At 34.2% G+C, this 11,632-nt stretch overlaps 2 protein-coding genes across 2 annotated transcripts; both read right to left on the minus strand.

Moving 5' to 3' along the window:
• Window positions 1–3,979: 3,979 nt before the first annotated feature.
• On the minus strand, window positions 3,980–5,754 carry LOC108481103 (syntaxin-61-like). The gene is made up of 7 exons (XM_053022540.1): window positions 5,750–5,754; window positions 5,552–5,665; window positions 5,279–5,396; window positions 4,922–5,103; window positions 4,727–4,830; window positions 4,521–4,585; window positions 3,980–4,338 (listed from the first exon to the last, which is right to left on the minus strand). Exons 1-7 carry the CDS (start codon window positions 5,752–5,754, stop codon window positions 4,228–4,230), a joined length of 699 nt encoding a protein of 232 aa, XP_052878500.1. The 3' UTR covers window positions 3,980–4,227.
• Window positions 5,755–7,230: 1,476 nt separating this feature from the next.
• LOC108480569 (auxin transporter-like protein 5) lies at window positions 7,231–11,360 on the minus strand. Its single transcript, XM_017783606.2, has 8 exons — window positions 10,909–11,360; window positions 10,622–10,807; window positions 10,427–10,539; window positions 10,114–10,297; window positions 9,612–9,709; window positions 8,798–9,005; window positions 8,448–8,705; window positions 7,231–7,928 (listed from the first exon to the last, which is right to left on the minus strand). The coding sequence occupies exons 1-8, from the start codon at window positions 11,248–11,250 to the stop codon at window positions 7,653–7,655; spliced, it is 1,665 nt and encodes a 554-aa protein (XP_017639095.1). The 5' UTR covers window positions 11,251–11,360; the 3' UTR covers window positions 7,231–7,652.
• Window positions 11,361–11,632: the final 272 nt, after the last annotated feature.

The raw sequence follows: 11,632 nt of genomic DNA on the forward strand, positions 1-11,632 counted from the left end.
TAAACACATAATTGTTTTTTATGTATTTGAACGATGAATAAATAAATTTCACATTTCATTGTTATGTCTTTTGTATTTTTGTCTTTCATATTTTGCATGCATAGTAAAATTGTGATAAGAAAATATTAGCTCATTGATTTTCTAAGTTCAAATTGATGATAAGTGGCATTGTAAGAACATTTACATTGCAAGAAAGACAACTTCAGTAGATAATTTAAGAACAAGCCTGTAATCTCGTAAAAGAATCAAAGTCAACATTTAATTTAAATATTGAGAAGGATTATTATCATCTACAATTCCAATTGAGGAGATGGCCAATCTTGGCTATCGAAGTGGTATCCGCTCAATATAAGTGGTTCAGAATGATGGTTAACGCATTGATGTCCTTCAAAGAATAAGAAGTATATACCAAGGTAATTTATAATAATGCTCACTAAGTCCTTTTGAACTTACCAAGTTTATTATGGTTTCCAAGTACTTGGGAAAGAGTTTGCGTTAGGAGGGACGATGCTAGGAGTATGCTCGAGTAGCAACGAAGTGTGTTATTATGCATACAGTGAAAATATGGCATAGTTTTAGGATATATCTTAGGTGTCTATAGTTAACAAACTTCTTTATTGTAATTTTTTATATCACGTTGATGTAAATAGTATTTTTAAATACTCATTCTGTTTTTAGATATTAAGTTTTTCAGTTAAAATGATAAATAGAATATTTAGAGAAATAAGAAATTGTAATATGTTTTTGTTTAATTGTTAAGTACCCAAAATCTGAACCCAGCGAATTAGGTCAGTTGAGGGCGTTACAAGTTACTTTAGGATCATCAATGCCCATAAGGCAAAGGTTGGCTACTTCTTGATCTTCACTGTTGGATGAATCCTCATCACTCCAAGTAGCAACAAGAGTCTTGAGCTTTTGTTTTCTTGCCCCCTTTTTCTTCCATTGGGGACAATCAAACTTAATGTATCCTGGCTTCTTGCATTCATAACATATGATAGAGTCCTTCTCCTTGGTAGATTCAAGTTTGAGTCATTCATCCTTTTGGAAATTTCTCCCTCTATTAGACCTCATAAACTTCTTGAATCTTCTAGCAAACATGGCCATCTCTTTGTCCTCATCCACCTCTTCACTTTATTCACTATCTTCAACGGTGGTGGATTTGAGAGCAACACCAACCTTCTTCTACCCCTTCATTAAGTCACATCTCATGTGTAAGCAAAGAATTGATGAGCTCATCCAAAGTTAACATTTCTAAATTCTTTACTTCTTCAATTATGATCACCTTGGCTTCCTATGACTTAGGGAAGTTTCGAAGCATCTTCCTCACAACTTTTTCATTGGGATAGGTTTTCCCATAGGATTTTAGTCTAGTAATGACGATAGTGAATCTATTGGGCATAACTTTGATGTCTTCCCGAGGCTTCATCTTGAAGCTTTCGTAATTGAGAGTGAGGATTCCTACATTTGACTTCTTCACTTCATGAGTTACCTCAAGTTTACCTCATATCTCCTTGGCATTCAAACATAATGATACTTTACTATACTCATCCAGACCAAGTGTACAAAAGAGACTATGCATCGCCTTAGCGTTGAGTTGAATACTCCTTTTATCTCTTTCGTTCCATTCTTTCTTGCTCTTTGGAACTAAGCGCTCTTCTTCTTGCTTGAGTGGTATTGAAAGGCCATCCATGAGAATGTCCCAAACCGCAAGATTATATGCTTGGATGAATAACATCATCTTTATCTTCCAATATGAATAATTAGCACCATTGGAATAAGGAGGCTTGGAAATAAATTGAGACTCTCCAAGAAAAATTGAGTCGAAAGTAAACGTTATTGTAGGAATTGAGTTGATGATTATTGAGCTTCCTCAAGGATCTCCTCTTTAGTTGTTAAACCATCTAGAAATGACTAACTCTAATACCAATTGTTAGCTCGATAGTTTAACTTTAAATCACCAAGAGGGGGTGAATTGACCTCTTTAAAATTTGTGATTGCTAAGAACAGGATAGAGGCAATGAACTCTTCAATTTATAATGGTTTAGCCCCAATTGCCTACTCCACTACCTTAGCCTTTCACAACTAAGGATTTTCTCAAATTCACTAATTTGATAACCTTTGGGGACAAGGTTTAACCTTACAAACTCCCTTAAGGTTTTTACCCAAACCTTAAGATACAAACTCTCTCAAAGAAATATAAAAAAGCAAATAAAGAAATAATTCTTACAAGATCAATGTATTTGCAAATTAAGCTCAATTACAATGAAAAACACTTGAGCAAAAAGAATGGAAATAATGTTCACAAGTGTATAAAAGAAAAATATGAAATATTTGTCACAAAGGTTGTTTGATTGATCTTTTTTCTTGAATGTGCGTTCTTGTTGTTGTAGGATCTTTGAAAGCTGATATTTATACCCCTAATTGATTTCCAACCATTGTGGTTGTTGGAGATATGAATAGAACTGTTGGGGATGTGAAAACCAGTGCAGTTAATTCACCTACAACAACGGGTATTGATACCAGATAAAATGGTATCGATAATTTTTGCATTAAATACAAAATTCAATGACTGTTGGGGCTGAAATATCGATACTAGATAAATTTTATCAATACCATATGAAAGGTATTGATCCTAGATCGATACTTAGCTGAATTAATGAAAAAACAAAATGTCAATTTTCTAAGAGTTGTTTTAAAAATATCGATACTTTTGGGCCTGAAGCTATTTTGACTTGTTTTAAAAATAGTTTGACTAGTTGAAAGAGTTCTTACTTAATTAAAATTATTTTAACTTGATTTTAAGTTTGATTCAAAAAATTTCTAAGAGTTTTAAAGTATTGATCGAAAAATTTATCTCTTAGACTTCATTTGAGAAATCAATTTGTCGGTTTTGTTTTTAACTTTAACTTTTATTTAAAAACACTTTAATTTGTTATATCAAAACATAATATCAAATAAAACTTAGTTTAACATTAATGTTAAGTTGAAAAAAAATAGAATTTGCCATCAAATAGAGATTTAATTTTAACAAGCCGATTGAGTCTTAACTTGACTGGCATAGGCGTTATTACTAATCCAAGAGAACATGGATGTGTCAAAAAGAGTAGATACGATTAGAACTTATAATGAGATTGTTTTAAAAAAATGACCATTAAATATTAAGATTAAAATTTGTTATTAATCCTTGTACTTTGTGAAAGTTGTGGAATTAATCTTTATATTTTAATTTGATCAATTTTAATCCTTATACTTTTGAAATTGATCAATTTTAATCACTGTACTTTTTAAATTTTTAAATTTTAGTCTTAGCCCAAACAGTAATAGTTAAATTTAGTTAAATTTGTTTGGTTAAATTCAATTATTTTTCTTGTACTACAGAAGCAGACCGGGGCCTTGGCCCCCCAAAATTTTGAAAATAGATTTTGATTTCTTCTTTGATTTTTTTTTTAGAAAGTTTTCATTAGCCCCCCTCAATTTTTGGAAAATTCTCATTATACTTTTTTAGTTTTTGCAAATTTTAATTAAGCTTTCTTAAGATTATTAAAAATTCCCATTAATCTCACAAAAAAATTTAATTCGACACCTACTTTTTAAAAAAAATCATTCAAATCCTAAAATTTTTGAAAATTTTTACTTGGCCACTCAAAACTTAGTCTCAGGATCCGCCATTATTGTACTATGCAAACAATTGTAGATTTAGTCCATATTCTCTAATTGGATCATTTTAGGCTTGTTTGCCAGTAAAATGTTTTCCGAAAAATGATTTCTGGAAAATGATTTACTTTTCTAGAAATGATTTACTTTTCTGATGTTTGGATGAATCTGTGTAAAATATTCTCTGTTGTTTGGCATATTACCTAAAAATATTTTCCGGAAAAGCTATTTTTACATATATTAATAAATTTATATTTTAAATTGTTTTATATATATCACAATGATTTATTTATAAATAAATAAATCAAATTAAATATATAATAATACTCAATTATTTAAATTGTTTTTACATATATTACAATTAGAAGTATACATATACATATATCCATGTCTTACATAATCCTAAATCAAGTTCAACAATTTCACATGCAGAGAAGAAAAATGCTTTCTTCATTCAGCATGTTCTGATCATTGTTTATTCAACACTTTGATATCATACCAACCAACTCCTCTATGTTCCGCAGCTCCGATGGTTATATCCAAATATCAGACTTGTGTATAACAATCAGAAGACTAAGTGAGGAAGACCAGATTGAATAGAATAATGAACAAAACTAGCAAAAATAATATCATCATAATCTGGCCCTTAGCACTTGCCTTCTTCATAACCATAGCCACTTTTTTCTGCAATGGACAAAAACATGAATTTCCAAAACAAAGTAATCATTCAAGACAAGCTATTATGTAATTAATGGGCAGCAAACTCAGCTCAAGTTAAAATGTAAGCACAAAAGGCCAAACAATTCACTCTCAGATTGCAGATAGGATTGTTTTGCATCTACGAAACTGCCATTAAAGGGAATTACCTGAACAAAATCCAGTCGGTTTGTTGTACTGTCCATTTCAGTACCCAAGTCATCTATTATTTTCTCTTGAAACACCAAAGTATTAGCATATGAAATCGTAGATATTGATCCTACATTGAAATTGAACAGAACATATTAAATAATTCATGCATGACTAAGTAAAGATTAAAAAGAGAAAGTACCATAGAGATTATACCGTTACACACTCACCTGTGCAATAAGTTCTTCATGTATTGTAAGGCCAACACCTCCAATTCTCTCAAAACTTGCACTAAGTTCATCCAACTCCTCATCCTGCTGCATAGAACCACTAATTAATAAGCAACCGAAAACTATTAAAATTGGATGACGGAGTATGTTAATGAAACAAACTCAAGGCAGTGTAGTCAAGGATACTCTACTTTATAAGAAGCATTTGTCTATCTGATTCTGATGCGATAAAGTCATCATTATCTTCTGCACTATCCTGATATGATCTGTCCGACTGATGCGAAATTGGCAGTTTCATTAATTCACGGCGTATTGCACTTGCGGAATTACCATTTTCTTTTCGGGCTACTACAGATTTTTTCACATCTCCTACCTAATTCAACAAAACAATCCTTAAAAAGGGTCCATGACATTAAGACTAAGAATCACAATAAGTTACAATTATATTAACAGAACAATGCCTGCAATGCCTCAATCAACAAATAAACATTATTAATATATCTCCAGTCCTTAATTAAAAAAATGTAGCAACTATAAAGACGATATACCTGAGTACGAGTAGTGATGGTCCATCTTCTCCGGCTTTCAAGTTCTCTATTATCAATGCCATACCAAGAAGGATATTTTGCTGCCACATCTATTGTTTTGTTCAACTCATCTACCTTCCTATCCAGAAATGTATCTTTTTCAGCAGTAACAAATTGGATTAATATTGTTCAATTAACCCAACAAAGATGAAGTAAGACACAGCATCACAACATAGTCTTTTCCCCCATTTCAAGGATCCAGTTCAATTAAGGAGGAATACTTAATTTGAGTACCTGCCATTTGATGCTCTCACAATTAGCAAGTAGCTCTTTCGTGAGATGTACTTGTTCTCCAGTGTCGGGGAGAATTCTTTCCCATTGATGAAAACTTGATTGCAACTTATCAATCTATACCAACAAAAAAGAAACACCCAAAATGTTTTCTAACTAAAAATCCGAAACAAAGAAGATCAAGCAATCTCTCTCTTAGACTTCATTTGAGAAATTCATTGAATTGTTGTCGAATTTGTTAAATTAGGGAACAGAAAGAATTAAATGCCATAAAGCTAGCATTTTGTCACATTCACAACTTCTCCAGTAATCTTTAGACCAAATTGAGTCTGAAAAACAAAAAGGAAAGTTGTCTTGTATTATGCAGGAAGAAGAGCATTGTCTGCCACCCCCCCCCCCCAAATCATTTGTCTTGTTGCCTTACGATTAAAGAGAAATGACTTCAACTGAAAAGCCTTGAAACCCTTTATTTTTTTCCCACTTTGGTCGCATGCACTGCAAAGGGAATATGGTTTTCTTTCCCCTTTTTAATTCTCTTAGAAAAGGAAGCTTTGACAGCCTTGTGACTAATGCAACATATTAGCTCTTTCATGGCTGCAAGATCATTAAGATTCCCAAACTACTACTGCCATTTGTGTATTTATGTATGTCTTTGCTAGCAACTTTATTGCCTAACAATCCACCAACATATCCAATCCCCGTTTTAATTTAATTGATTCATGTAAATTATCCTCGAAAAAAAATAATATTCAACAAGTTGAGAGGATTTAAAGTACTGTATTTTTCGAGATTCCCACAGTTTGTTGGTAAAGAAGAAACGCTTTCAAGTTTCAGCTATTCTTCTCCCTACCTATGCCCTGCTTGAAAGCTGCTTTATTGCTTGAACTATCGCTTTCAAGGTCCAAGCACCAACGCCCTAGATATGGGGCGTGTAAAAGTCTGGGTCGAAAATCAAAATATTCATCATAAAATTGGTTCTATGGGCTGCTATTAATCATCTCCTTCAATTCTACTAGCTGGTTTTCAGATTATTTTTATTAGTTTGCTGTCAAATTGCACGACTGATGATTACACAATATGAGAATCGTTCCTAGCTGGTTATCCCTTTAACCATTTTGAGCAATGTCAAGCTTTGGGCATGCAATCAACCCTTTTCTTCATCTTTTCTAAGAATCTTTTTTGCCTGATTGTTACAACTCCACCAATATTAAATCTTACATAATACTTGATATCAGGAAAATTTTCAGTACTTCTTAGTAACCCCCTTCCCTTATGTGTTATCCTTTCTGTGTCAAAAACTGTTTGGTTGATTTGGTATGATCAGTCAAGTTCTTCCATTTTCAAAGCTTTTAGACTTCCTATCATTCTTTTTCTTTTCCTAATGAAAATGATTTGGCTTAGCCTTTGAATAGAGGAAAGTAAAGAGTCTGGAAATAAGAGAGACAATTCACTGCCAATTTTCTTTACAGCAGAATCCTACTGTAGGATTGGGACTTATTATTCTGTCATGTTATAGTTTAAGTAGATTCCATCTCTTTTTTTTCTTTTTGGTTTTAGACCCTTGATATCCGGTAATTATATTGGGAATTAAGTCAAGCCAAATTAGACCTAGACAAAGCCTCTTCTCTTTATCAACATCTTGCTTAAAAAATATAGAACTTACTTACCACTCGCCCACCAAGTTTTCACATACACTTTCCATTAGATAGGGGCAAATGTTTGCTTTGATAATTCAATACTCAACATTGAACTAAAAAAACCTAGGGAAAGCTTGACATTATTGTGAAGGGCAGGGGCAAGAGAACAACTCGTACATTATCAAAGACTGAACCATAGCTACAACGTAGGATCTTCAATTTTTGATACAAACTTTGTTTCTTTCCTTTTTTTTCGTTTTCTGGAAATGCATTACAAACTCTTTAAGCTAAATATAAACGACAGAGAAAGACTCAAATTGGATGACCATTGTGTGTGTATTATCTTCTCTGTTAACAGTCTAAAAGTAGCAAAGATGAACCAGCGTGTGCTGCTAATGACACGATGACATATTCATGGTTGCATTTTTGTTAAGCCATGAGGGAACCCCCACTATAGTCTGAGCAATTCAGGGGCGACGAGTGTGGTTGAAAGGGTGGTGTAGCGGAGCAGCGGCGGTGGCATTATGGCCGTGGGGTGGTGGTGAGACTGCCGATGCTGGTGGTGGACATTGGTAACACTTTGTGAAGAGCCCAAATGTGTCAATCTGATGTATGAAATTTGTCATGCTCGCCCATCCACCAAATCCAAACCCAACAATTAGAACCCACACCACAACAGACACGTTTATGGTATATGTCCCAACCCATCTTCCAAAGTACTTGGATGGTTGCTCCACTGCATTCTGCATCAAAACCGTTCATCCCACACCACATATTAATAATCATACATGAATCAATGATCCAACAGTCAAAAAAATTTTCTCAGATAAAGACAAGTTTTGTGTAGTACCCCCAGATATGGGGAATCAGGTACGAACAAGAACATGAACATATTCTGGTTAATAGTTGAAGCACGAATCTCGTGCCTTATTGCAAAAAATATTACAAACTCACAATTATCAACATGTTGTCCAAATATGTTCAGTGTTAAATCTAAAAGATTAGGAGATTAGGAGAAAGACCCGGGACTGGTCTGCTAGACTGTGACCACACGCTATCTCCCTGTATCTTGGATTTATTAAATACCAAATCAAATTCAATACCTAATAACATATACTTTTTATTACAAAAAATATATATATATATATATATATATTTTTCAATTCTCAGTCAAATGTTTGACTCTGACATAAAGTAAAAAATTATGTCAGATATTCTGCATTTGCCTGTTCTAACTCTAATTAGCTTAAATAATTACTTACCTCTCGAGCAGTTGCTGATCTGAAGGTGAAAATGTGAGCCAGTGCTGGAATTATGTAGACAGTGAAGCTAACAAGGAGGGATCCCACGGTGGAGTTTATTGGTCCAAAGAATGGGAAAATAATGGCCAAAAACCAAATGGGAACCACCACTGGCAATCTTGCTGCCGCTCGCTTGCACAGGCTCTTACACTCATGCATCCCAATTGCTTTCTCCCATACAAAGTACAGTGGAGTGCATGCAAATCCAAATGTTATGAACTGCACCAGAAAGAATGAACATTGTTACATGTACTAGTATTTGTTATGTATGTATGGATCTGATAATAGAGAAATTTTTTTCATAGGCATGCCTGGTGGATGAGCATTAAAATGACAGCCATATCTCTAAAGGGAGTTCTTGGGAGAAGAGAAAAGGCATTTGAGTGATCGAGAAGCATGTCTCCGAATGCCCAATATACAGCAGCAGCCACGGGAAGTGTCAGTGTCAGCACATACAGTGTTGCTATCAGGTATATGGCCTTGAACTTTTGAGGCTTCCACATTGCGTGCATGATTTCCCTGCGTATCCCCACCAACCCACAAACTTAAACTTACATTAATTAGCCATTGATTCTTGTTACTACATGTATTTATTACGTTCATTTCTCTGCAGGTACTAACTAGAGTCTATTAGTCTTGGTATCAGGGCCTGAAAAAGGCCTGCCTTCTCCAGGCTGATTAATTTTGGGTTTAATCCCACCGCTTTCAACTTTACGGGCTTTTCTGCCTGTGGGGTGTGCTGGATTCACTGAACAAAGCAGGACCCCCCCCAACGGCATTTCTCATGATAAAAGCGAAAGGAAAGGGCAAAAAAAAAAAAAAAAAGGACATTGGCTTTCTACATCCAAAAGGAATACTATGGTTTCCAAGAACCTTTTGCCTGCCACGCTTACAAAGGGCATTTTTGGGAATGAAACCTCGAATAATAGTTGCTATAGACTATTATTAACAACAATTTAAAATTTATATGAGAATATGTATGTTTCTTGACAGGGATTGGTCATTGCATCTCCAATGGTCAGATCATGTCTAAAGAAGTAAGTATCCAATTTATTGAGTTGATAAACATGGGCAGATTTGTATATAACGTAAGAGACACGAATTCTAACTATAAATTAGTCTTACACAGTAACAGCATGTCCCCCGAATGTATACAGAATGTTGGTGGCACCTGTGAAATATAACACCAGCTTGGTAGGACCAGAATGTTTAACTCCCTCAACCTACATTTATATCAACAAAATTCCATTTTTAAAAAATAATAGATTTTCTTTCATTCATCACACAATTATAATAATATGCTTAGTTAAATAAGTTATCAATTTGCAGTTTTCTTTCTTTTCAAGAAATGGGACAGGACAACCACATTTCCTTTTGACTAACCCAACATGTTCAACCATTTTAATCTAAACAAATTATATATTCAGGCATGAAGCATCATCTTAATAAAGTGGTCCAGTTGACAAAGTAAATGTGTTGTACTAATGTCAACAAACTGAGTTGATTTTGACACGTCCTTAAGTACCTACAATTTTCATAGGTTAAGTGAATTCTATAATAGACTAAACAGTGGAAAATGTTAAAACTGAAGCAAATTAAGGGCTAAGTGGTAAGTGAGAGGTTATACCTGGCCATGGAGGAGGGAAGCAACGGTGAGATACCATGCAGTGTAGGTGGTCATTATAAGGCCAAGAAAAGACCAGATTCTGTAATTATGAAATGAAGGAATAAAGACAGTAGTTGCACAACAAGCCCCAAAGATGTATGTCCAAGTCCTCTTGTCCAGATTATCATTTATGTAATATATGTTACTGCAATAACAAAACAAAAGATACCCAACATTAGGGAATTGATTTGTCAGGGTGCATCACCATGATGATTCCTCTATTATTTTATTATGGATCTAAGAAATTTATATTTGGATACAAAAGAGTAGGTACCTTGCACAAGCAATGAGTTGAATGACAGATCCAAACAGAAGAAAAGTGCAGTTAAATGCCAAACCCACGTTCCTCCAGTGTTTCCCAAGGAGCCCATCAAGAACCTCAAACCACTGCACAATTTAAAACACATATGAGCATTAAAAGATAATAAGTTTTCGATGCCATTTCATCGTATACTTGGGAGTTAAAAACCTGAATGACATGGTTCCTGAAATCAACTTTCTCTCTTTCTTTCCTTGTTCTATATTCCACATAGAGTATGCTGATCAGATAAGCTGTCCAGCTACCCATCAAACCATAGAACAGCTGAAAGAGAATTCCAGAAAGCATCCCCAGTTGAGAAAATGAGTATGGCAATGTAAGCAACACTTGAGCTACCTGAAAGGAAAAAAAAAAAACACTAATTTTAATCTCCATCATCACACAACAAGTGCAGTTACTGAGTGGAAAAAAAGAAGAAGCAAAGATATGGGTGAAACCTGATTAGAAGCACAGCTAAACCAAGCATCATAAACAGAACCACCATGCCAAAAGAGATTAGGAATCTTGCTTTTCATGCCTTTAGGCTTTCCTTCAGTTTCCATCTCCACATAATTCCCAACAATCACAGTCTCCACCACCTTATCACTACTTGCCATTATCTGTTTCCCTTCCTCACACTCTTCCACTTCTGTTTTATTTCCCCTACAGCTTTTCCTCAAATGATAATATGGGTAGTGTTGTTTCAATGCAAGAAAAGGATCGATAGATAACTCAAGCGAAGGTGGTGAAGAAAATAGTATAGATATATTGGGTATATATATACATACACTGCAAGACATTAAGTGGGGAGAGCTTCTCGAAGGATGAAAAAAAAAAAAAAAGCTTTGCTTGAAAGGTATTTTACAGAGGGGGGTGCCAGTTTTGGGTTCGGGAAGTGGGTAAAATTCACTTTTTCGAGCTTAAATTAAAGGTGTTTTTTTTTTTAAAGTTTTTGTTGTTATTGATTTATGAATTTTTTTAATTAAAAAATCTGTTTTTAGTTTGTTATTCAATTAGTCTAATCATAGTTTAGAATTTAATTAGAAAGGGTGAGTGTCTTGTCAGCACGAGTGGGTCAGTGGGTAAATTACCACTATAAATATTATATTAATTAGGTTTAATTATGTTCTCAGTCCCTGTACTCATCCCACATTTGCCATTTTTGATCACCTAACTTTTAAT

The sequence above is a fragment of the Gossypium arboreum genome, chromosome 2 (genome assembly GCF_025698485.1).
Source record: "Gossypium arboreum isolate Shixiya-1 chromosome 2, ASM2569848v2, whole genome shotgun sequence".
NCBI classification, from domain to species: Eukaryota; Viridiplantae; Streptophyta; class Magnoliopsida; order Malvales; family Malvaceae; genus Gossypium; species Gossypium arboreum.

Coding starts and splice junctions, on each gene's coding strand:
- LOC108481103 (XM_053022540.1), bottom strand. Junction 5,397..5,551: donor GTGAGAGCATCAAATGGCAG/GTACTCAAATTA, acceptor ATTTCTGGATAG/GAAGGTAGATGAGTTGAACA. Junction 5,104..5,278: donor CCATCACTACTCGTACTCAG/GTATATCGTCTT, acceptor TTGTTGAATTAG/GTAGGAGATGTGAAAAAATC.
- LOC108480569 (XM_017783606.2), bottom strand. CDS start 11,250: ATGTCTTGCAGTGTATGTATATATATACCCAATATATCTATACTATTT. Junction 9,710..10,113: donor CTTCCCTCCTCCATGGCCAG/GTATAACCTCTC, acceptor ATATAAATGTAG/GTTGAGGGAGTTAAACATTC. Junction 8,706..8,797: donor TTTTAATGCTCATCCACCAG/GCATGCCTATGA, acceptor TTTCTGGTGCAG/TTCATAACATTTGGATTTGC.